Source organism: Euprymna scolopes, chromosome 36 (assembly GCF_053919585.1).
Source record: "Euprymna scolopes isolate OS-2025 chromosome 36, ASM5391958v1, whole genome shotgun sequence".
NCBI lineage: Eukaryota > Metazoa > Mollusca > Cephalopoda > Sepiida > Sepiolidae > Euprymna > Euprymna scolopes.
Genome location: NC_136517.1, coordinates 34,801,603 through 34,829,177, shown reverse-complemented (window position 1 = coordinate 34,829,177; position 27,575 = coordinate 34,801,603). Strand labels below are relative to the sequence as shown.

The 27,575-nt window shown below is 35.2% G+C and overlaps 1 protein-coding gene across 2 annotated transcripts in view; it reads right to left on the bottom strand.

Annotated features, from left to right (window-relative positions):
* The window catches only part of LOC145260405 (uncharacterized), a 258,651-nt gene that overhangs the window by 156,359 nt on the left and 74,717 nt on the right, over positions 1-27,575 (bottom strand). For both annotated transcript variants that reach the window (XM_080118383.1, XM_080118382.1), the window contains exon 2: positions 27,202-27,273. In XM_080118383.1, the coding sequence (XP_079974509.1) occupies positions 27,202-27,273 (72 nt within the window). The remainder of the gene's footprint in view (positions 1-27,201; positions 27,274-27,575) is intronic.

Genomic DNA, 27,575 nt, shown 5'->3' with positions numbered 1-27,575 from the left:
AGTGCGCTTGTAAAATAGGTTGAAGTCTACTTGACCACCTCTGTCCATTTCCATTTGTAACATGTGAAAAGAGCTTTTTTTTTTTTTTTTAAAACTTTTTCATATCCTGAAGAGGGTCATCGAAACATCATGTAGCACTTATATAATCAGATCTAAGAACACACACACACACACACACACACACACACACACACACACACACACACACACAATGCATATATAAAATATCTACTTGAAAATAATTCAAATCGAGACAAAGCATAATTTCTGGACAGAATTCAATCGAATTACGCTTTATTCTTCTTAACATGCTGCAATAATCCACGTGAAGAACTGACAAACTAGAATCAAATATCGATTTTTCAGGAGGAAAGCTATCGATGGCAAAGAAATGATATACAAACTGATCCCACTTTATATCCAAAAGACGCACAAACATAAAATCCGACATTACATAAGCATTTATTCCCTGGCCGATGCATTTTCATGAACACTTATGAGCAGTTCGAAAATAGAGGTTTATCAGCTGCTTTTTTAAAAGTCAAATTTCGTTTGTTTTTTTTCTCTTCTTTTTTTTTTTTTCAGACAATAAAAGGTTAACAAGTCTCACCTGACACCTGAAGGTGGGTAAGTAGAGAGGGAAGGTGGATGGGAAAGGGAGGTAGAGACAAACGTTAAAAACCTTAAGAGAGTAAAAAAAAAAAAAAAAAAATAAAAAAAAAGAGATGGAAAATATGAAGACACTCCTTTCTTTCTGAGGCAACAGAGGAGTTGGCTAACAAATAAATACATAAATAAATAGTCATATTATACGCTAAATTAAGATATCTGGTAGGCCAATATTTCCCCATACTCGATGTCTATTCAGTATTTTAATCTACCCCCCCCCCTTTTTTTTGTACTACCAACCAAGACTCGTCTTGATATTCTGGCAACCTAGTATTGCATTTTTGACATTGACAGATGCTTCTTTGCCAAAAATAAACTCAGATTCGGTTTGGTCTTAGGAGGCCATCCTCCCAGGCTAAGAGTTTTTTTTTTTTTTTTTTTTTTTTTTTAAATTAAAATTTTTTTTTTTTTTTTTTTTTTTATATACCTCAAAATCAGGCATATTGCTACCGAGACGCTAAGGAGCTATTTTAAATAAGGGTAAGATTTATAGAGATGGTGGGGAGGCGGGTAGCATCCTAAATGAATCTTGTGCAGCAAAACGTTTGTTCACATTACATTTAAATTTCTACATGCTAGTACAGTAGGAGAAACAATATTATGGCAACAAGGGTTGGAGCTTGTTAGACAGTGCGGTACCTATTAAAGTTAGAACTATTTTTGTTACTTTTGTGATGTGCGCTTATTTAGGAAAACAAAAATAAAATAAAACCTTTATCGTGTACCTACTTGTTATGGCATGAAGATGTTATATTCCAAAAATCACAAAAAAATGATCAAGTAGGTTTTTTTTTTCTTTATTCAAGAAAATCAAATTTTACGATTTTTAACGATTAAGTATTTTTAGCAGCCATTGATGAGTCTTTGATTCTGGAGAGGTTGTTAAGGGTAAGATAACCAGTAAAGAATTTCGAATTCAATCAAATATTGCGATTGGTTTCTTTTACATTGAGCAAGTCATAAAATTTGATTTTCTTAAAGAAAAAAAAAAGCTGATCAAATTATGTGATTTTTGGAATATGGCATCTTCATTCTGTGACGGGTAAGCATATCATAAAGATTTTTCTGCATTTTCTTTGTTTAAAAATTTCATTCACAAATGCAAAGTTTAATTAAGCCCCCCCCCCACTTTTTTGCATATTGTCCAAGAGAGCGACATGGCTGGTTACATCCGCAGGAAGCGATCATCACAAGACAATCTGTGATCCATTCAGATCCAGGTATATCCATCTACGACTTGAATTTTGTGTTGCATGGAAGAAACAGAGACAGAAAAATAAAGGATTACAATTATTGAAAACGGAGGGGGGTCTGTCATTAGATCACAGCAGAATTACCATTGAACCGTTGTGCCCCTCCAAAAAACTAGACCGACTAAACAAATAGTGAAAGCTAATATAAAGGTGTTAACTTTGGTCAAAATCGAACTCCCTTCTTTAATCAGACTTTTTTCAATTATCAATTCTCGATACTTATCGGAGGCATTCCAATACAAAACCTACGTAAGAATACTCCCAGATACATCAAGTACTTTTGTGTGAAATTAAAATTAAAAAAAAAAAAAAAATCAACCCAGCCGTTTCCGAGTTCATAGGGAATGAAATCACACACAAAGTTCCTCTTATATAATAGTAGGTAAATAAATATATTCCACATTGTAATTGCCTTCAAAATGTTATGCACAGGCAGACTGCCGCTAGGGGAACACCGATCCTAAGACAGGAATCGAACCTACAATCATCTGGTCGATAGTTGGCAGTTCTACCTCCAAGCCATGAGATTGACGTTTGTAAATCATATCTCCAATATGTTTATAAAACATTGATCATGACTTTTAAAGTACTCTATTTGTTTATTTAAAAAGAGCTTTGTATAGCGTGAAATAAGTAGTAAATAATATAAGTGCTCTACCTGAAAAGGCGGGGGGGGGGGTATATATAATGAGGAAACATGTTTATGGTTTATTATATTTAAACATACATATATATCAACCACAAACGTGTTTCGTCATTATACAACTCACCAGCATGGCTGAATCTATGAAATACGTGCTTCGGATAACATAGCCATGCTTATGTTTGCAAAAGCATTTCAGACAAGTCTATGCATTTTTATAAGAGGCTCTGTCAGTCTGTTACGCGAAAGTTTGAAAAAGAAACGAAAAAAATGTTTATTCAAGCATGTATAAATGTTGTGTAATGAATTAAAAAAACAAAAGTAAAACAAAGAATGTGGCGATTATAAATAGTTTTAGTCGAAATGCAGACATGTCACACAAAAAGAGAACTTTAAGTACAAGTTTGAGATTTGCAACAGCAATTATTACCCATTGAAGAATGCGTTGAAAGTTAACCAAGGTGAAAATAAGGGCTACAAAACAATTTGTGTCTGGAGAGACAAAGAGGGGGGGTAAAAAGTTTTTTTTTTTTTTAAACCTTCAAACAGAGCATATTGCCACTTGGACATAAGGGGCCACTATTTAACTAGGGATCTATGGGGAGTTGAGCAGCGAGGCGTCTGTTCACATTACATCTAAATTTCTGCAGCTTACTACTGTCAGGAAAAGAGGAAACAGAGCTAGAATTCCACAGTTTATAAATATGAGGAGAGAAGCTATTATATGAAAAAAAAAATAAATAAATAAAAAAAAAATAAAATAAAAAAATAAATAAATAAAAAAATACAAGCTGATAAGCCATTTGTACCGGCGGTTTACAAATGTTTGGATATTATCTGACAGCTGATCTAACAATCCCGGGACAAATTTGCTAAAGTCGAATGGGTTACAAAGGTTATCCTTAAATACTGAAGAAACATACCTAATTTCTGAAAAAATAAATATTATGTTGATGAGGTATTTCACAAATATGGCTTTTGTATAGCCATACTGATGATTCTTACCAAAGATGAAACGTATGCAAATATTAAGAATATTTATTGAAACAACAGAAACCAGATTACACATCAAGTTGATTGGCTTATTTTCATAGATACTGAATTGTAATCGTCGAGTTAAGGAGGAGGCTCAGTTAAAAGAATAATCACTCCATCAAATTAAGGAATTACTAGACAAGCATTAGAATATAACATCCTTAGATACCATTATCATTAATAATGAAGACTTCTGGTTGACCTAGAAGAGGTGGTACATATACTTTTTCCTTGGGCATCAACAATATTAGTAATAGGGAAAGTGGAATACCAAGATTTGCGGTAATTGATGCTGACTTGATCAACTCGTAAGATAGCTTCTCTAAACCTTTGATGATTTCCGTCTATTTACTTTTGACATCTTTACAATAGTGTAATGGTAAGAAGCCTTAATTGTTATTTGGGTGGCTGGGTTTCGATCCTTGCTTGAGGTAGTTGCCTGTTTAGCCGCACTGATGAGCTGTGATACAGCAAAACAGTACTGTATGTGGATGACTACAATGCTCCCTCTCTTGGGTTGAGCATATTGAGAAGTGATATACAAAATGCTATTAGTGTATTAAGCAATGCTCTTTGTGTAAATAAATTGAGCTTAGGCATTTGGATGATGTCAAAACATCGTTAATTCACTACCTGCACAGCAGCAGCCGAATAGTGTAATGATAAGAAGCCTTGACTGTCGTTTGGGCGGTCGGGTTTCGATCCTGCCTTGAGGTAATTGCTTGTCTAGTCGCACTGATGAGCTGTTATATAGCAAAACAGTACTATATGTGGAGGACTATATATGTGAGCATTTATGTGTGTGCATGAGGACATTTTTCAACCTATATACTCAACAAATATTTGATCTACAGAATAGAAATTTGGTATATAGGGTTTTCAGACATGTAAAAAACTTCATAATTGATTTTCATCCAGAAAAAAAGGGCTGCTAAGGGGTCAAAATTGAAAAATGGGTACATAGAAGTCAGATTTTTATCTGTCAACTAATTCATGAATGTGCATTCATGAATTGTTTATGTGACAGATTATGCTAAGAATAAGTACGTTTGAAAACACTTTTTAAAGAACGTGTCAAGCTGTCCTAATGGTTATCGGACTTGACTCACTGTTTTTGATCTCAGCTTGAGTATATTTTGTCCTTTTTTTTTTCACTTACTAGAAGTGAACTGTTTAAAAAAAAAAAAACAATATTCGCATGCAGTCTCAGTATGAATAAAAATAATATTTATATGTATTTTCCGATCAGGGAACGCTGAGATGGCTCGCTAATATGTGAGCGTGTGTGTGTGTGTGTGTGCGTCTCTCGACTGGCGTTAATCGTGACACCCTGCACTGATGATTCCCGAAAGGATGATGAAGCACTAGTGTCTGTAGGTATTTAATAATTATTATAGTAAATAATAATATATATATATATATATATAAGTTTAAAAAATTTTAAGAACTAATAGGAACGAAACAAATTACAACCGTCATTATTTGAATCAGTGTGAAGCCTAGTCTCTTGGCGAAATATCTATTCAAATCATGAATATGTTAAATTCTTTTTGTTCCTGTTATTTTTTTTTTTGACACACACACACACACACCTGTATGGTAGTCTGTCAAGTCTACTGGAATGCGGTAAGTAATTGAAGCCGAGATTCAATGGTTTGTTTTTACTAATGTACACTTATTTTCAGTACTGGAGTTGCGGTTACAGAGTTGGAGTTAGAAAGCGAATTTATTGTTTAGAAGTTGGAGTCAAAAGTTCGATATTTTAAAAATTTCCAGAGTCTGAATTGAAACAGTGTTTGAACTACAGACTCTACAGCCATCTGACCGTATAGTAAGTAGGTAATTGGGTCTCAGATTTTGTGGCTTTATTTGATTTTAGAATTGCATTGTGATTTGAAATTGAGCAACTCTTGCCACAAAGAAATGCTATGTACTTGTGTTGTATGCTCCAGCTTGACAGCCGATTGCCGCTTCTCGGATCTTTGAGCCCCACCCCACCCCTCCACAAATTGACAACAAAATCAGTTGATAAAAGGAGAGATGAAAGAAACTGTAGATCAGAGGATTAAAGCGACAAGTGCTTGTACAACACGAGTGCTATTACTTCAGAGTGATTAATATACACAGACATATGCAGACAGACAGACAGACACACACATATTGTAGAGCGAGAGGGGGGGGGGGAGAACAAGATTACAGTCCATACACAATATAAAAAGTATCAGCCTCTTGACCAGCTCAAACACAGTGGTCATCATCAGAACAATACTTTAAAATGTTAAATATCATTTCTGAATAAGATCACGACAGCAATAACAAGTCAGCCATTTTGAAATATATTAACTTATTAACATTTTTAAACCATCAAAATACTGAATAAGAATTTCTAATCGCTTTTCTTTAAAAAAAAAAAAAAAAAAAAAAATTCTAAATTTTGAAATTTTATTAAAAAAAAAAATTAAATACATTACGTGACGTCATAGTCTTGCTAAATTCAAAGTAGAAACATATCCAATGTAACCAATCGTGCGAAAATGTAATGTTTAATTTTCGATTTTTGAGCAATTATCGAAGCTACGCCAGGACTCTAATGAGACCACCATTATGTTTTTTTGTTCTAACTCGACAGGCTTTGCACTACCTATATTTTTAATTTAATTAAAAACACACTAAGCTTAAAACACAAAAAACTCATCCAGGTAAGATAGAAGAATAACTTAGCTTGCCTTTGGTAACATTTATTTTTTTTATTTATTTAATTTTTTTGTACTCCTTTTTTGTTTTGTTGCTTACTCTGGAGGGGGAAAAAAAAAAAAAAAAAAAAAAAAAAAAAAAAAAAAAAAAAAATCACCAATACCCCCCCCCCCCCACAAAAAAAAAGAGTTCATAGAGGTTATCTGTGTCACTATTTTATCCTAGGATACGTAGACATGTCCCTTGAACTTGAACTTTTTTCTAGACAATCACTCTCTCCAGATTATTTCTTTTATGAGGGGGGGGGGGGAAAGAAAAAATATCAAAGTTTATAGCAATAATCCTTTTTTGTTTAATTATGCGAAGGAGAAAAGAGTGAGAATTGCCTATTAGCCCCCCCCCCTCCCACGCCTCATCCAGACTCTCTCTTACTGAGGACAATTCTAACCCAGGATGACCAACCGGATTATACTAATCAAATATCAGGTGTGAAAAAGGAGATTCAGCAAAGACTTTTTTGTTTTTAAATTAAAAGCCGTCCTCAATCTCCCAGGTTAAGAATGTATTCCGGACATTTATTTTCATATCAGTCGAGGATCACTTCTGGTAACCTAGGGACGGTCCTGAACAAGCAAACCATTTTTTTGATGAGGTGAGCGACAGAGGGATTGACAAAGAGGTGAGAAAGCAAGAGATGTCGGAATCGAGAAACAAATCTTTGCAGAAGAATTAAAAAAAATTTAATGTCCAAAAGAAGTTTTGAATAATTTAAAAAAGCCCGTGAGAAAGATAACTCGGTTATGTACTTCATGAAAAGGCCGAACGGATTATTTTATCCTATAACTATTTAAAGTTTTATTTGTCAGTAATTCTTTTAATGCAAATAAGAACGTATGCGAGAACATGAGTGAGTGCGTCTGTGTCAGAGTGCAAGAACACGAGCGTGCACATGTGTGTTCTAGTGGGAGAGCACGAGAGCGTGTGTGTATGTGTGTGTATGCACAAGAATGCATGAGTGTGTGTGCTAGTGTGCACCAGTGTGACTATGTACGTGTGCGGGAATACACGAGCGTGTGCGCGCGAGAATCCATGAATGTGTGTGCATGAGAATGCACGAATGTGTGTGTGTGTGTGTGTGTGTGCGTGCATGCGCGCAAGAACACCAAAGTGTGTATGTGTGTGCACATGAGAATGCCGGGGTGTGTGTTTGTGTGCATACGAGAATGCAGGAGTGTATGTGCGAGAAAGCAAAAGTATGTGTGTGTGCATGTGCATGAGAATACAGGAGTGTGTGTGTGCGTTTGCCTGTGTGTGAATACAGGAGTGTTTGCGTGCGTGTGCCTGTGCGAGAATACAGGAGTGCGTGTGCCTGTGCGAGAATACAGGAGTGCGTGTGCCTGTGCGAGAATACAGGAGTGCATGTACCAGTGAGAATAAAGGAGTGTGTGCACATGTGTGTGTATGAGAATACAGGAGTATGTCCGTGTGAGAATACAGGTGTGTGTGTGTATACGTGCGAGAATACAGGAGTGTGTGTAAGAACAAGCGAACGATAAAGGGTGCGTGTGTGAGAGTGTGTGTAAGAGAGAGAGAGAGTCTGCATGTCAGCATAGGAGTGAGAGTGTGCATGAGAGTGTGAGAGAGTGAGTGTGAGAAGGTGTCTGAGTTTGGAGACAAATCTTTGCAGAAGAATTTTTTTCTTTTTAAATTTCAATATCTAATATTGAAAGGAAAGTTTAAGCAATTTAATTTGCCGTAAATAGCTACTGATAAGTGGCTACCAATAATGTAACAAAAATACAAAAATCCAGTCTGTGACCTTTCCAACAACCTCAGCTGAAACTCATCATGCTTCTAACCATTTGACTACTTCACACCTTTAAGTCATGTATTTACGTTGAATAAATAAAACTCCTGGACACATTCTCTTTTTATTGATTGCCATAGTAATATCAGGATTCTTTTCCTAAAGGTTTGTAGAAGGAGGGGGGGTCAGGCTTTGTCTTTAGCAATACTACTATTTCCTCAAATACATTTATATATTTATATATACTAGCAGGCCGCTCGACGTTGCCCGGGCATAAAATATGCTATTTTCATGCAAATTTTGTAGAGCCAATTTTCTTCTGATTATTATATTGTACTCAATATATAGTAGTGATTTCAAAAGTTAAAATAAAAATGACTCCGGCGCAATAAGCTAGAATCGAAATCAAAACATTTAGCTTTCTAACGGTATTCACTGCCGTATAACCTAAAGATACATGCATATCAAAATGTTACAAATTAAAATCAATTTTGACCCCTTAGCAGCTGCTTTTCTGGCTAAAAACCAAATCGAAAATGTGCTACAGGCCAAATATCTTATACATCAAATTTCACCTCTGTAACCCTTATACCAAGGAGTGGCTTCCGGGCCTTGATAAGTGGTGATCACTGTGTAAAAAAACACAAACATTTAGAGAGGAGTTTGGTAGACTTTTGCACACACAAACTGACAAGGTTAATATATATATATATATACATACACACACACACACACACACACACACACTGTATACTAGAACATTTTTATCTGAAACTATGCAATTATGCAGAATGTAGAAACTATTCAAAAATAGAATTCAGCGTAATAGTGAAATGAAATCAATCATTTAAATAAACTATAATGATCAATAATTAATGCTAGTTTTTCAAAGATATATGCAAATTAGTTAACCTTCTTGTCACTTATCTGTGACTAAATATATCAAGTTAGTTTTGATAATTTTTAATGTAAAAAATAGGCTTTTAATATTAATGTCAGAGCTAGAAAAAAAAAATCAACTTTGTAGGTATATAGATATGTATTTATATACAGTAGAAGATTATCCGTCCCAATCTAGAGTTAATTTTCAGAACAGTTTTGCACAATTTTTATGTCTCTTTAGAAGATTAAAATTAACATATACTAAACCTTATGTCTAGAATTCTTATTCTAATTTTGAGTCTAAAATTTGAGGCTTAAGCTTATAGGATCTTAAGAAAATGAAATTAACAGCAGTTTATTTAGTTAATAGAGAATAACTCTGGGTTAAATTGAATGCAGATCTATGGCAGCTGCGTTCCAAAATTCACAACGGTTGCTTAACTTCCTGTATAGCCATTGTGTTTTAGTATCTCCGAATGAACAGTGACACTAAGGGAGATAATTCAGTATATATTCAAGCAAAAGCTAGCCTCAACCAGCAGCAACAGACTGAAGTATATTGTTTGTAAACAAGACAACTGGCCTCCCCACCCTCAAAGTGACTTAAGTAGGTAAGTTGGGAAGACATAAAGGCCTGCCATTTTTTGTGTGTAAGGGAGGGGACAAGGAAGCAAAAACGTCTGAGGGGGTGTGACCAATTGAGGATGGCTCAATCCAATTGAAGAAATTATACTTTTAATTTATTTCTTCCCACTTGCCTTTTCGAACCCCTTTCCACAAAAAAAAAAAAAAAAAAAAGAAAAGGAAAGCTGCTCTTGCTTCCTTTGACAGGACCTGTACAACCCCCCCCCCCCCGGAAAGGGGTGGGTCACCTACTCACCAAGCTTCAGATCCTTTTATCCCCCTCCATCCACCAGATTATCTCTCCTTCCCCCTCCACTCATATTACCCTCCATCTTCTCACTAGTTGAACTTCCAATTATTTCTCTACACCTTTTTTGTTCAAGTGTGAAGCAATCCCATTCCCACCCCACCCACACGAATCCCTTTTCCTTTCTCCTTTTCTGCATGGACAACTGTGGTCACCATACCACCTATTTCTTTGCCTTTGATCTTGCAAAAATGTAATTTTTTTTTTCTTTTCTTACCTATGTTTTTTTTTTTTTTTGTATGTCTTTGCTTTCCTTCCTCTGCCAACATCCTGTCCTCTGAACAATGGGTCACTGTGGGTAGGCTCCAACAAGCCCCCCCCCCCTCACCGATTGGTCTACTTTTTCTTTCTTTTCCTTCTTGTAAGTTTTTCACACTTCAATTTCAAACAGATTCTTCTTCAAACTGAAATTCTTGAGTGTGTATAGAATAACTTATGTTGCCTGTATACAAAGGAAAAATTAAACACAGGAGCAATTTTTAAGGAGGAGGAACATAGAATTCCCCCAAAACGGACACTAAAAAAATAAATAAATAAATAAAAATGGCATCAGCCCAGAAGATACCACACTTTGCCATCAGTCAAAAGAGAAATAGTCATTTCGTTGGTCTGTCAAGATAAGGCTTAATATAGCCTTTATAATGGTCTGTCAAGAGAGTTTGATATGGTAATTCCAATGGTCTGTTAAGATAGAACTTGAAATAACTTTTTCTTAGTCTGTCAAGCTCAAGTTTGGGATAGCTTTTTCGTCAGTCTGCCATGCTTGAGGTTAAATCTACTTTACAAATCGCGCAAATTGAATTACCTCATCTGTCACCCACACACAAAGAATGCCAGTGTCTTTCAACACCTTTTTTTTACCATCGATTTTTTCATTAATATTTTTTTAAACAAGTTCGAGTAAACCCAGTTGGCCCTTCAAAAACACTTTTCTGTTTATTTTTCTTATTGGCTACATCGGTAGTGGCTGTTGAAAGTTCACTCTCTCCACTCCACCCAGTTTATCTCGCACCCCCCCCCGCCTGCCATTCTACCATTTATCTTTTCTCTGTACCTCTTTTTAGAAGAGCGAAGGCAAAAGAAAGCAAAGATTAAGAATGAGAGATACAAAAAATTGCTGGCAACTGACTCACAAGTGTGTGTGTGTGTGTGTGTGTGTGTGTGTGTGTGTGTGTGTGTGTGTGTGTGTGTCGGGGGGGCTGCTTTTGGCTAGAATAAAGTGTAGTATCTGTTGTCATGAGTCAGTGAAATTAAGGAGAAAGTTCCTTTATTTTTTTCCGAATCAATTACGAAAAAAAAAAAAAATAAATAAATAAAATAGTTAGATTTTCAATATATTTCTTTAAAAGCTACCACGCTAAAAGGAATAGTCACACAAGTATTTAATTATTTCAAAAATATTAGTCTTTTATTGGTAACACTTTACATACAACTGTTTCAGTGTTGGCATACAAATATATAATAGTTCATAGATTATAATTTTGCACAACTGGGTTTCATCAGTGCATAGAAAACCCGATTTGTCAAAAGTTATACAACCTATAAATCAAGACCTTTCTTATTAACATAGCGGGTATTCATTTTTTTTTTTTTTTTTAATCCACAACATATATATATATATATATATATATATAATGTATTAAAAATATCAAAATGTAGATAAAGCATGTTTGATAAATTATATATATATGTTTTTTAAAATATAATTATCCACTGACACGTGTTTCGTTGTCTACGACTCAGAGATTCGAAATGAGTGGCTGAATCTAAAGATTCTATATATATATATATATATATATATATATATATATATATATATATATTGTTGTGAATAATAAAAAAATGAATACCCGCTGTGTTGATAAGAAAGGTTCTGATTCAATGAGTATACATCTAGATTTCAACTCTTGCAAAAAAATTTCTGTCTCCCAACTTGGAATCTTGAAGATATGAAGTAGCCTCACTTCCACATAAAAAAAAAAAAAAAAAAAAAAAAAAAATCCTACTTCAGTGTCGTTTATAGAACACCACAACTAATGCAAGAATTCTCTAGAACCATGTGCACTAAACGAGTGCATTTCATATAGCTGGACGCCATTGGTACATCCTCTCAAAGTAGCATTTAATATGTGCACCATTTTCATATTAACGGTCAGACCAGTGGAAGATCCTGACATAATCCAAGAGTAAAGCGAGAGAAAGAAAACCCGAAAATGGCTGATGTCAAAACAATGAGTTTCTCTTTCGTAAAAGAGAAAATAGCAGAAAGACAGATTAGCACATTAACATCTTCAGAGGAGTTGAAATTTACATTTGGCCGTTTTACTTCCCAAAAAGCTATAAATTAACAATCTGACAAGACACATTATTTTTAGGACATAAAGAAAACGTCCAAACCAAAATTAACACTTGTTTCTTTTATTTTTTCTTGGTCACCATCTGACCATTGGCCAAGCGGAGGGGGGGGGCACAAATTACATAAGCTATAAGAAAGAGAGAATTTATAAATAAATATCCAGACAAGTTTTGTGTTCACTAAAAATCATTAGTATATAACGGTACTGTCGGTCCAACGTTTTGAAACCCAATCCTATTAGTTAACTCCAATCCAATATCCTTATCCAGTTGGTCACCATGGCAGCCATATTGGACATGAAAAAAAATAAAACGTATATTTTATTTATGAATAAATACTTAGGATTAGAACTTATGAAATGTACAGGATTAACTCTTAAATTCAAATACCTCGAATTGATAAAATTTCACAAAAATAAGTATTAGCTCTTAATAAATATTTTCTAATATTTCAGTTTCTTTTGGGTGCTTTAAAAGGAATGTTAAAGAGTATGATATGAGCACAACCTCCCATTTGAGAAATTCAGATCTGCATTCAATTTAAAATTTCTGAATTTCAATTTCATGTGAAGGATATTTAAGCTGAAGACTTTAAATTCTCAATATTATCTAGAACCAAAATGATGAAATGAATTTTAATAAAAATTGGAACCTGGACATATTTTTAATTTAATCTTTGTAAAGCTACATAAAAATGATGCAAACTCTTTTGTTCAGAGAATTAATTTTACCAATCTTAGGGTGGGTATTAATCTAGTGTAAGGTATATAGGTTCTTTTTTATCACGTGTCATAAAATTTTAACTATTAAATAGTATTATAATCTTCAAAATTTTCATGTAGTTTCGTCCTATAGAACCAAGATATGAGCATTTCAATATTTAATTTGGCTACCAGTAGAGATATATATATATATATATATATATATATATATATATATATATATATATATACACCACCTTTTTGGCAATTTTTTAAATTCCAAATCTCAGCAACTTGATCAGAATTTAACAAACAAAGGCTAGTTAGAAAGGTAATGACCTGAATTGTGTAGTGGGCTATGTGACATTTTCCCTTCAGGTCGCACATTAAGGGGATCATCCAGAGTATATTTTTGGCACTTTTTTTTTTTTACAGCCATAAAATGTTTCAATCATAGTCATTTGTTTTCCTAGTTTTGCATATGAATTACAAAATATCTGACATTTCACCAAAATCTCTAACCTTGATGGAGGGGAGACTAAAACTTGCTGCTATGGTTTCAAATGATCTGAACAGCAAGGGGAGACTTGATTCCAAATATTTCTGATGTTATATCTCCCCTCTTTGGTTTTCATACATAAAATAAATTTCACAGTGTATAAGGATTATTTGATACTGGAGATATTCATAATCGAACCCTATTTTCAAAAGAAGGGAGATATAACATATGATAACTATTTTGAATCAAGTCTTCCCTTGCTATTATTTCAGATCATTTGAAACCAGTGCAGCAAGTTTTAGTCTCCCCTCCATCAAGGTCAGTGATTTTGGGGAAATCTATATTAGTGTTGGGACGATTAATCGGAATCAGGAAAATCGGAACATTTGGTGGGTATTGGAATCTGAAAAAATTGCATGTTCCGATGCTAAAAACAATTCCTTTAATCATCTATTTTTATTTGATTATGTTTATAACAAAATCTTCCACTGCTGGTAGCAATAATAAAAAACATTTATTGATTTTAAATTACCAGTAAAACTAAAATCTATAGACCCTCTCTCTACATGGGTGTTTTACGTTTGAAAAGATATATGTACATTTAACATGTGTTTCTACGGTAATCATAACTTTATAATTAAATATTTAGACATTTATAAAAAATCAGAATCTGTAATTGTATCAGAATCAGGAAAAATATTGGAATCATCCCATCACACACACACACACATATATATAAGGATAACAAACCTAAACAGGTAGGCTGAATGTTAGGTTATATGATAGTGAACGTGCCCAATGCAGTTGCTGGTTTCCTTGTGTCTCAAGAAATAATCGATACCTTCTGAAAAAGTGCCAATGCAATAAGTTTTTTTTGTTTTTGTTTTTTTACATGGAGGTCACCACTTATCAAGGCCCAGAAGCCACACGGGGGTAAGGGTTTTTTTTTTTTTTTTAAATTTTTTTATTGTGAAGCAAATATTACATAATCTCCAATTCTACTTCTCCAGATCAAATGGCAGCGAGAAGTCCAAGAATATCCAGCGACAAAGTTGGGATAAACAGGAAAAAGGCGTTTATTGCAAAGTTTTCCTTTGTCGCGTGTAGACATATCAGGATTTGGGAATTTAGTATATTATTTCTATCAGAGAGTGGAGATATGAAAAACAGATTACATCTTGACATGGACCAATTAAAATCATTCCAGCGATCTCACTTTCTGTATTTAAGCAAAGATTTTGTTACTTCCCGAGGTATATCTCGATGGACCTAAATATCAGCTTCCTTTTAAGCACATTAAGATCATTATTCAGAGTTTCAAAAATAATTTCCATATTTTCCGGGGAAAAAAAAAAAAAAAATTTTTTTTAAAGAAAATTTAAAGAATATATAAGCAAAAGACAAAAATATAAAAATAAATAACTTTTACTTTTTCACAAATATATCTAAAAAAATAAAAATAAAACCTTGTTAATGGAATGGATTTTCCAAGACAAATAAATCAAGTAGCATTTTTTAAATTTGAGCATTCAGAAAACTCGGACATAGATGAGAGCTTGGGAAATAGATGGGTGAGATGGGGGAGTCTGATTTTCAAACAAAGTGCATCATATTAAGGGGACAAGCAGGTGTTTTGGTTGACAGTAGATTTTGAAAGAAGGAAGCTGAAGACTAAGACATCATTCATCATTGTCAACAGTTTTTTGTTGTTTTCCTTTTGGTCATGGCTGGCTTCCAGCTGGGTCTTGCCATTGTCTCAACTAAACAAGAATCGTACCCGTCTTGTCCTGTTTGCCATTCCATTCTAAACATGGGCAACATACCAACCCAACCTTCGGGGGAGTGGGGTGGTAGGAGGATGTAGCATCCCCCACTCCATACCAGAAAGGCCAACATACAGACCCTCTGCAGCCATCCATCATGGCCTGTCATCTAGCAATTTGCCCATACATTGCAGCCAGCCATTTATTTATTGACCGGCTTCACCACCTATCCTCATCCCTCACCCCCCTTAAGAAGGGAGACAATGTAAAGATATTCTTTCTTGGGGAGGTATAGATTACATAACCAACTCAACAAGTTGTTAGTCACGTATAACTTTAAAGTTGAGACTAAATCTATTAGAATTTTCATCAGATGTGGAATGTCAGACATTTTTAAAAGTTAGGACTCACCCCACAGATTACACTGGGTTTTCTGATTACAATAAGCAATCGTCTGATGCTGTAGTAGGATAAGAGATGGGTGCATAGTAATAGTATTAGCATGGTAAGTTTCCATTTAAGATTAAAAATTAAATAATGGAATATTCTGATTAGAATTTGAGTAAGTAACGCCACACGGACAGGAAGTCACGAGTTTTATGTGACACTGGACAAGCAGATAGAGCAGTGGTTTTGGATAGTTGCTGTTTACCTCTACAGGGAAGGAGGTTGAGTGTTTTATGCGTAAACATGTATACTTATGATGACAGAATAAAACTGCAAAGATAATTTTGAAACCCAATTGCATTATGCTTATGAAAGCTGATATCGAAAATTGCTGAGTCATAGGCGAAACTGGTGACTGTATGATTATATTTCACAAATGCACACCAAAACTTCAAGTGTACTCGATTTCCAAAGAGCCATATCGATAGACATGTGAACACTATCCTCTAATGTTACATAATATATTGCATAGTTGAATGATTGTTTTAACTTTTTTTTTTTTTTTTTTTTTTTAAATCTCAGGCTGAATTATTTATTGACCATAGGTCAGGTTAGGTGTTATATTTTCTGCCATGTAAGCAATTGTGCTAATCAATTCCACATTATAAACCTAAAGGCCAAAATGTGCAGAGGAGGCGAAGGAGATTGAACAACAGAAAAAAAAATCGTTAAAAAAATGGATTGGCTGGAGGGGGGTGGGGGGGAAAACAAAACCCTGGATCCATTCTTAATAGAGGAGTCCGTTCAATATACTTAGCGCTGAAAAGATCATTTCAGACATGAGCATGAAGAATGTACTGACCAACCGAGAGAGATAAGCATCTTACAAAATGGGTGAACTTAAAAATTCCATTTCTAAGGGAACTATGACAGACCCAAGAAAATTCTACAGTTACTTTTATAACTTTATGGTTCTTGCTTACCCTTGCACACTTTATAATTAAGTAGTAGAAAACGGTAAATGTATGTATGGTAGGACATAAACATCAACCCATTTGCCACAATGGTTATGGTGTTTACTAAAGAGCCTTAAACTAGAGGACTACTATTCATTTTGCTTGATATGCACGTCTGTGCCATGTAAATAACACTCTTTTGTATTTCCTTCAGATATCCAATAAACCCTTGGTCATAGATAAGTACAATTTACTGCAGGGGTTTGGGGATGACTATGCGGTCGTGGTATAGTATCACACCGTCGAAGCTGCTCAAATGATCGCGGTACTGGTAGAATGGTCGGATGTCAGATGGAAGTTCTTGTTTAGCTGGGAAGCCATTATCCACCATGTCTAGAAGCAGGACCATGGATGGGTCACTGGCGGTGGCAGTGCGGATGTCATCCCACGATATTGATTCGAGGATGGTACCATCGTTGATGTCCTGGGAGCAGACCTCATGGGTTGGTGGTAAAAAAGAAAAAAAAAAGCTACTTGATGCCTTTGCTAAACACTCAGTACTATAGGTTGAAGATCAAGTGCAGTGAAGCAGTTTTGAAAAGAAAAAAAAAAGAGTAAACAATAAAAAAGGAGCCTTCTGGTCGCTCTTGACTATGGTTGACCACTTTGACTGCTTTTATTTAGAGCATAAAGATTAGTGAATTGAATACAGGAACACAGAACAAACTATATCTATACATTAGTAAAATTGACTCTTGCCTGTTTGTTTCCAGGCACACTAGATGACATACCAATTTAGAAATGATGATGATGTAACAATGATGACGTCATGCTTAAAACTTTCCAGGATGGGGGTGAGATTCTTTATATACGAACTGTAAACCAAAAGAGTACTAAATGAATGTCTAGATCACTGAGGGATCTCGTACTATTCAAAACTGAAAAGTGTGACAAGCAATCCAACAGACAGAGCCTCTCAGGGAGATGCAAGGATGCATAAAAATATAGGCACTTAAATGAAAAGAACGAAAACACTGAGTTGGACGATCGAAAAGAAAAATCGTTTTTCACTGAATGATTAATAAAGTAAATATTTGTAAAAATAAATAAATGAATAAAAAACTAACAGGAGAAAAAATATCCTTCTCAAACAAACAAAAAAAAAACACTAAACAAGAAAAAAAAACCCACCCCTTTTACAAAAGAACAACAAAAAAAAGGTGAATCGAATTTTGTAGACAGTTTTGCTGTAGCTTGACCAGCTACAAAAAACAAAAACTTACTAAATTCTAATACAACATGACTGACAAATGGCCACCAACTTAAATACAACGGGGGGGGGGGAGGCGATTCTGAGGAACATAAATTATTAATCGAAGAAACAAAGCATTTTTCATATTCTAAACACACACACACACACACACACACACACACACACACACACACACACACACACACATCTATATTAGTGTTAGGACAATTAATCAGGAAAAAAAAAAAAAAAAAAAAATCGGAACATTTAGGGTATCAGACTCAATATCGGAAAAAATTGTGCCTATTTTCCAATATCAAAAACTATTCCTTTAATTATCTTTTTCTCGTAATTTTGTTTAAAACAAACTCTTCCACTGCTACTAGTAATAATAAAATAATAAATATTTATTGATTTTAAACTATCAGTAAAGCTGAAGTCAACACCCACAAGTGTGTTTTTACGTTTGAGAAAATATATACACATTTAAGATATCTTTTTACAGTAATCAGGAGAAAATATCCATTTCATAGTTAAATATTTAGAAATTTATAAAGAATCTGAATTGGTAATTGTATCGGAATCTGGAAAAATATTGGAATCATCCCATCACTAATATCTATATTAGTATTTTTAAAATTATTTTTAATTTCTATACTTTATTCATAATTTGAAATTTACAGTATCTGTTCTGTCAAAAGATTATATATCTAACAAAATTATCTTGCCGAAAGTTCAACCTGATTAGCATTTAAGCTAACAAATCAAACGGTTTGCGATTAGCCAATTTTTATTTACTATTGTTGTATTATCTTATTAACACTATAATTACATGCTTGCTACACTTTATTTGAAAAATAAAAAAAACTTTATTCAAACAAATGCTAATACGGAATATTTTTTTTAAAAATAATCACCTAAAAATAAAGATCAGCAAAGGGAGATAACCTATTTTAAATTCAAGAATAAAAATGTCCAATCAAATTAAACTTAAAAACTAAAATGACTTTATTGCATCTCAGGCAACGCTAGTTAGGTGGAGTAAAATTAATGAGAGAATGAGGTTGAGAAAGAAAGACAACAAATAAAGAGAACGATGAAGGAAAAGTGAGAAGAGGAAGTAGAATGATGACAGAAGGGGGAGGGGGAAGACGGAATAGAGAAATGGGGGAGGGTGTATTAACGTTTTAGTCCAACACCTGCATGCGTTCCATACATTTGAGATTCTTGGAATGCGAGGGTATCACCATACATACATTGGCTTTTTTTCACAGTAGAAGTGGGTGTGTCTGGAAGGAGTTCCTATTTGAGAAATACGAGAAAAGAGTTGAAAAAGAAAACATTATTGCAACAACAATAAAAAATCGCAACAACTGTCGATAGAGGAAGGATTTCAACACATTCTACAACTCGCGCGGTCGGGGAGGAAAGTTTGGTCCGTTCAACCATTATTTGCTTCCTCCTTCCCTATCAAATCAGAAAGAGACAGGTGCATTTCTTTAAAAAAAATCCTAACTCTATGAACAATCCGATAGGACTGAAGAGCCAAAGGATGCTTGACCAAATTCCTTAACCAGCTGCCACAACATTGGGACGGTGCTTGCTTGACTGATTGGAATTGTTTATGCAAACTTCATATCCTAACACGTCCGTTGCAGGAATTTAAGCCCTAACACTTTTGTGAAAATAATTTCCTGAAAACCAAGAGTATAACAACTTTGGTTCAATTAACTGTATGAAAAGAACAGTTACATTAAAGTCAATAGTTAAATGGAAACATTTGAGTGACACCTAGGACTCAGAGGTGACTTTAAGCAGAGGAGACATTCTCAGTAAAGTGGGTGGGAAATACTTATATAGTTTGGCATAGAGACAAGCTCTCTTTCTCTCTCTCGCACACGCAAGTAAGTAACCTGTCTCTGGTTCTTTTCTAATTAGTAAACCTTAAAACTAAACATGGATTATATCCACAGACTATTAAAAGCCTGAGTTTCCAATGACATCGGATCTATAATGGTTTATAGACGTCACAGACAACCAAAACTGGTACAAGATCATTTACAACAATCATTGTGTTTTGGCATTAAACAACACCCAAGGTGTAACAGTATCAACTAACCACCATAGTCACAAAGTTTTGGACATATTAGGCAGGTGAAATCTAAAAGCATGAAGTTATAAAAAAAAAACGCAATTTTTTGTTGAGAAAAATTATTAATTTATTGCTAATGGTTACAGTGCTAGGTGAAAGTGCTAGGAAAGGGACAATTCTCAGACAGTTGTTGCATGATGTAAATCCCAAGAATGTCTTGCTTATGCTAACATACAAAAGACTCAAGACAGCATGCAAGACAATCCTTGTCAGTCAATTTTAGCAAAATGCTCATATAAAAATATTCCAAAATACTTTAAAAAGATTAAAGTCATCATCATAGCATATAGATCCGAAGATTCTATTGCTGACATTGGTTTCCCTGATATTTTTCAAGTCAGAATTCTTTCTAGAAAGACATTGGGGATTACAGGGGGGAACAAGTGAAGGTTACCAACATCGTAAGTGAAAGTGATTTTGTGGAATGACCTGGATTCGAACTTAGGAAACCCAGGTCGTCAGTCCGTGTCATTAACCACTAGACAACTGTCACCTTTCAATATTGAAATAAAATTAGTTTCGGAAATGGCAAACATTAGTTAGGAGTGCTCAGTTAAATTAAACAGCATTTCAGAGTTATTTTTAAAATTGAAGATTGATAATTAATATTTGCATAATTCAGACGACTGTTCTTGTCTTGAATATTCCCTTTTTAGGTGCATCTTGAAAATCTATATGGAATGACAGTACCCTGACTTCAAATATGGTTGCTACTCTCTCCCTCTTGTTCCATATCACTGTCAGGTTTAAAAGTTCTGTTTTCTAAGTTTTTTTTTTTTTTTTTTTTTTTTTTTTTTTTTACAAGAGAGTCACCACTTATCAAGGCCCGAAGCCCAAGCGAAGATAAGGCTTAACGAGTGTACGGTGGTCAACAGTATGTGGCTGTAGTGATTCCATAGTCATAATGGGTGATGTAGGACTCATTTCCAACAGTTACGAGCGCTCACATTTAAAGACCTGCGTTATTTTGGGGGCATTTATTGAAGCAATTTTTTTTTTCTTTCTGTTTTGGGAAAGATAAATGTTTAAGTAACAAGTTTATGTCAATAATGTGTCTTATTTTTTGGTACACATTCAAGTGGTAAAATTAAAAATTAAACTAATCTAAACAAACGCTACCAATTGGATAAAAAGTTTAAAAAAAAAAAAAAAAAAAAAAAAAAGTATGTCAGTTCAGCATTTTTTAGCCTCTCTTCATTTAATGCTTTTTTTTTTTATATAAGTCCAAACTGTTTAAAGAAAGAAAGAAAAAAAAATAAAAGCAGTTAAAACGGGGGCAAGAAGGGGTGTGGGAGTATCATTTGCACAAGGGACATCATCTGTGCACTGCACAGACTGTGCAGTTCAAATTAATAATAATGGAATGCAACTATCAAGGCTAAAGTTACATTCCTCGGTGGTCAATTCATTAAAATGAGAGAGCAGGGGGGGGGGGGGAAGGTGCAGAGAGAGATTATATCATTCAAGAAAAAATCTTTTTCTGACATTTCCCAATTTTGATTTCTTTTTCTACAGGTTTACACACACAAAGTGTTATTTCAAATCTCACTAATCAAAACGATGCCTTTTTTTTTTTTTTGTTTACTATTTTTTTTTTTAATTTTAAGGAAGTTTCTTCCTCCTTCTCCAAGTGACAATCCCATACCCATAACCTTTCCTGCCAAAATAATAGAAAAATGAAACGACATGCTAAAAAAAGCAAAAAAATAGAGAGAGAGAGAGAGAGAGAGAGAGAGAGAGAGAGAGAGAGAGAGAGAGAGAGAGAGAGAGCGTTCAGGGGAAAGAGGGGGGGTGTAAACAGACAAGATAAGTAATTAAAATATATATATGAGCAGGGAGAGAGAGAGAGTTTAATGGAGAGAAAGAGAGAGAGAGAGAAAAGAGACAGAGAGAGAGAGAAAAGAGGCAGAGAGAGAGAGAAAAGAGGCAGAGAGAGAAAAGAGGCAGAGAGAGAAGAGAGGCAGAGAGAGAAGAGAGGCAGAGAGAGAAGAGAAGAGAGGCAGAGAGAGAAGAGAAGAGAGGCAGAGAGAGAAGAGAGAAAAGAGGCAGAGAGAGAAGAGAGAAAAGAGGCAGAGAGAGAAGAGAGAAAAGAGGCAGAGAGAGAAGAGAGAAAAGAGGCAGAGAGAGAAGAGAGAAAAGAGGCAGAGAGAGAAGAGAGAAAAGAGGCAGAGAGAGAAGAGAGAAAAGAGGTAGAGAGAGAAGAGAGAAAAGAGGTAGACAGAGAAGAGAGAAAAGAGGTAGACAGAGAAGAGAGAAAAGAGGCAGAGAGGGCAGAGAGAGAAGAGAGAAAAGAGGCAGAGAGAGAAGAGAGAAAAGAGGCAGAGAGAGAAGAGAGAAAAGAGGCAGAGAGAGAAGAGAGAAGAGAGACAGAGAGAGAAGAGAGACAGAGAGAGAAGAGAGACAGAGAGAGAAGAGAGACAGAGAGAGAAGAGAGAAAAGAGACAGAGAGAGAAGAGAGAGAGAGCATTCAAAAGAGAGAGCGCTGAAAAAAAGAGCAAGAGAGAGAGCGAGAGAGAGGGAGAGCGAGCGAGAGAGAGAGAGCAAGAGAGAGAGAGAGCAAGAGAGAGAGAGAGAGCAAGAGAGAGAGAGAGAGCAAGAGAGAGAGAGAGCAAGAGAGAGAGCGAGACCAAGAGAGAGAGCAAGAGAGAGAGCGATTGCAAGAGAGAGAGCAAGAGCAAGAGAGAGAGCGAGAGAGCAAGAGAGAGAGAGAGCAAGAGAGAGAGAGAGCAAGAGAGAGAGAGCAAGAGAGAGAGAGCAAGAGAGAGAGAGCAAGAGAGAGAGAGCAAGAGAGAGAGAGCAAGAGGGAGCAAGAGGGCGAGAGAGCAAGAGGGAGCAAGAGGGCGAGAGAGCAAGAGGGAGCAAGAGGGCGAGAGAGCAAGGGGGAGCAAGAGGGCGAGAGAGCAAGAGGGAGCAAGAGGGCCCAAGAGCAAGAGGGAGCAAGAGGGCGAGAGAGCAAGAGGGCGAGAGAGCAAGAGGGCGAGAGAGCAAGAGGGAGCAAGAGGGCGAGAGAGCAAGAGGGAGCAAGAGGACGCGAGAGCAAGAGGGAGCAAGAGGGCGCGAGAGCAAGAGGGCGCGAGAGCAAGATGGAGCAAGAGAGCAAGAGGGCGAGAGAGCAAGAGGGAGCAAGAGGGCGAGAGAGCAAGAGGGCGAGAGAGCAAGGGGGAGCAAGAGGGCGAGAGAGCAAGGGGGAGCAAGAGGGCAAGAGGGCGAGAGAGCAAGAGGGAGCAAGAGGGCGAGAGAGCAAGAGGGAGCAAGAGGGCGAGAGAGCAAGAGGGAGCAAGAGGGCGAGAGAGCAAGAGGGAGCAAGAGGGCGAGAGAGCAAGAAGGCGAGAGAGCAAGAGGGCGAGAGAGCAATAGAGAGCGAAAGAGCAAGAGAGAGCGAAAGAGCAAGAGAGAGCGAAAGAGCAAGAGAGAGAGAGCCTACGTTCAAACTTTTAAAAGGATATAATGTCACTGTCAAAATGAGAAAAGTCTTTGTCTTGGTTGAGTGAATGTTGTTTTGTCTTTCCAGAGGTTTCTTTCCTTTCAAGAGGGGGGATTCTAACCCCACCTCACCCAGCTCAAATCCACCACCCTGGCATACGACACCGTCCCCACCCTTGAGTTCTCTTTCCCTCACAGTTGAAAACATTTTTATTCCTGCCACTGGGTAAACAATTTACAGTTTCACATTTCAAACTGATATCCTCATTCAAAAAAATAGGAAATTAATTAGAAAAAAAAACAAAAAAAAAAAAAAAACTGAATAATAAATATAAAATAAATTAAAATTGCATTTTAGATTCAAAATAACATTTTTGACAGAAAATCAAGTGAAAAATCAGCACACACACACATATATATTTATATAATTAAAGAAAGAGATCATACAGACTATTTTAAATCTTTAAATATTTTCAATTTATATACAAGTAAAATATTTTTTCATTTGTTATTGATTTAAGCAAAAGAAAAATGAAAATTTACGTTGTCAAAATTTTGTAATCTATAATTTATTGGATTTCATTAAAAATAAAAATAATTTTAAAACTAATAAACTGTTAAAACTGGTGATTACAAAATATTTAAAATTTAAAATATAAAACTTAAATGAATAAAAAAAAAAAAATGACTATACTCAAGCAGAGTTGATTAACGCTTGTTTTCCTACATATTTTAATTACACAAAATACATAGTAAAATATTACTCAATTCTTAGGCTGAATTATGTTTTTTTTTTTTTTTTTTTTTTTTTTTAAACTGGTTTATGTTGCAAATTTTTAAAATGAGAATTAATAATCTTTTATTTGAACTATTGTAATTATGTGCAATATGTCGAACTCTGGAGTTTGCATAGAACTATAAATGGAACCCTTTATTTAATCCATGGTGGTAGTTTGTTCTCGTATCATCAGTCATTATAGAGTAGAAGTTTTAAGCAATTCTTAATTATATTCTTAGTATCGCCTGTACTTAGGATCGATACTCCAGAAGATTAGAACTCAAAAATAGTTATTACTAAGCATTTTATCCATCCTGCTATGGGTTCATTTATCACAGATTCCCGAGTTTGATAAGACATATTAGAAAGTTGGAGGTTATGAGGTGAGAATACCAGCCAAGATGAGAAAGTAGTTCAAACAATAAATATTTTGTTTTAATTGTTATAATTAGTCATAATTTATGATTAACTGAACAACTCAACCCCATCCCCCTCAACTATTTCAGCCCATGTCGATTCGACCACTCTTAATGTTATTAATGTTTCGGTGAGTATTTAAAGAGAGAAAGAGACACCTTGGCCTTTTGGCTAGGAGTAATGTGTAGTATCTGTTCTGATATACTACTACTCTTGGTCAGTGGAGGAGAAATATTTTTTAGACTGAAATAATTTTTATTTTTGCCCAATCCAATGTTCCACTTTTTGGGGAGCTGGATTTACCTTACATTAGAAGCTGACCTTGTGTCTAACTCTGTCCCTACAGAGAGACAAATAAATAGAGACAGAGACACCAGATTATAAATTTTAAATTAATTTGGATTTTTTAAATAAAAATCAGAAATTAAAGCAAAAAATTGAGTATTTCTTAACAATGTCTTTTTTCTCTATTCATAGACCCTTCCCAAAAAAGCTATTTAAATTTTCATATCAATTTCAATTATTTTTTTTCATTTTTGAAATGCTTTGTTAAGCAGAAACAATGAAAACATTTTAAAATGTAAAAAAGTTCTAAAACTAACTCAAAAACAATTATATATATATATATATATAATAAAGAATCTGACCCCCCCACCATCGACATTGATTCCATTCTCCTTATAGATAGAGCCCTCCTCCTCTCTCTAGCCCCAGGTACATTGCCTTCCCCATTACTGAATCTTTCCAAAGACTAATCATGATTGATCCGACCCCCCTTCCCCTAAGGACTCCTTTCTCCCCACAGAAACCAAAGATTTTCATTCACATACATCCCCACTCCCTCTACTCCATCGTTCTTTTTAGTTCAGGAGCAATCACAGATCAGTGTTGTCTTAACTGTAACGAGTATCAAACCTTACAACAGACAAGATTACAAAGATAAAGCGATCCTTGCTTTTTGGAGAGATGAGCAAGGAACAATGCCCACCCCATTCCTACTTTTATTAACAGAAGGGGATGAGACTCCCTTCTCTTTGAGTGTTTTTTTTTTTTCTTCTTTCTTTGCAGTGCCAGGTAAGCAGGGAGACCCGACGTTGCTCGGGAATGCATGAGGATCAACGAATGTTCTACACTTCCAATACTTTCATTGTCATCGAAATCAGTGAAATCACCCATTTTCCAATCAAATTGGGAACCCACTGCGGTGTACCGGGAGGAAGCCACAGTGACTTAGTCCACAATACATTATAGTCTACATTGCACTTGTAGAGAAGTTACTGTTAATTTTATAAAATTATATTTATGTAATGACTCGAATTAAAGTTTAAATGCAAAAGTCAAATATCACGGTTCAATTGTGCTTTAAACAGGAACATTCATTTCAAATGTGCTCCTATCTTATCAAAGAACCCATTGTTGCTTTTATATGCCAAGCCCTTCTGCTTTTGCAGTGATAAACCTTCTACAAATGCACTGGTGATAAGAGGCTGTATAAGAATGTTAACTTTGGTCCAGTCCAAATTAGACTGTTCCTTTTTTAAATATGATTATTTTCAATTATTAATACTTATCAGAGGCATTTCGATACAAAACCTACCTAAGAACACCCCCGGACACGTGAAGTACATCCGTCTGAAATTAAAAAAAAAAAAAAAAAAAAAAAAAAAAAAATCAGCCCAGCCATTTCTGGGTTCACAGAAAATGAACTCACACACACAGACCTTATATATATGTGTGTGTGTGTGTGTATGTATGTGATACACTCACTCAGTAGTTATCAATCTCATAGTTTGTGAGAATCTAATCTGAATAATTGAATTTTTCACTTAAAACTGAAACAGCAACAAAAAGTGCACACACACAAAACAGAGACAGAAATAGAAAATTATCTGAGTGGGGTTATTAAAGAGAAAGAGAGGGAGCATGGGGGAGAGAAAGGTGGATGAAGACATTCAGAGAAATCCGTATTAAAAAAAATTTTTTTTTTGAATTAATGGAGAGATTAATAAATAGAAGGGATACTGAAAACTAATTATGACCATGATATGACGTTTTTAAATTTTTGAGATGAGGATTGGTTATTAGTATTATTTGGATTCATCGGACTATTGAGTGTGATTTTCACAATGTTTTGGTCGATGTAACCTTCGACTCTCTTCAGGTGTATCTTGTCAAACTCTGGAGTATTTCTGTTGAACTTGAGAATTTGCTGTATTTTAATTTAATGTCTTTACTCTGCAAGGACCCATGGCGCAGTGGTTAGAGTACTTGGAAAAATTGTAAAAAGTGATATTTTCCTGAAGGTTGAAGGTTCAATCCTCAGTGTGGGTGACCAAAAAATACAATTGCGGATTACTTATGACCTCTATCCAGTCATGGCAGACAGAACATGAGCACGCTACCATGAAGTAAATAAAGGGTTCCGCTCGAAATTCTGTCCAAATTCCCAAGTTCGACAGAAATATTCTAGAGTTTGATAAGATACAGAAGGTTACATTGACGGAAACGTGAAAAATCACACTCAGGATGAGAGCAGTAGTTCAATGAATTGAAATAATATGTATGACTATGATGTTTGAAAGATTAAATGAAAGAATTACTTACAGTTTCTCCAACTTGTCAAGCCCTTTGAAGTCGTCTGCTCTTAATTCCAAGATTCCATTTGATTGTAAATCCCTAAAGAAAAAGAGAAAAGACATGAAATTGAAATACAGCAAAAGCTATACAAGCAGATTTTTTTGTTATACCTAAAAATTCTGGATGCGGCATCAAAAAACCACAAAATGATTGATATACCGGAAAGCAAAACATCCTAACTGATGTTCAAGTCAGTCGGTCACGCTTCAATTTAAAATTGAAAATGTTATTTTTCATAGATGTGTCTACGCATCTCTAAAAAGCTCCGTCTGTCAGGCTAAAGTTTTAAATGACACTTTTATTCACTATGATGATGCAATTCCAACAGCTACATACCTAGA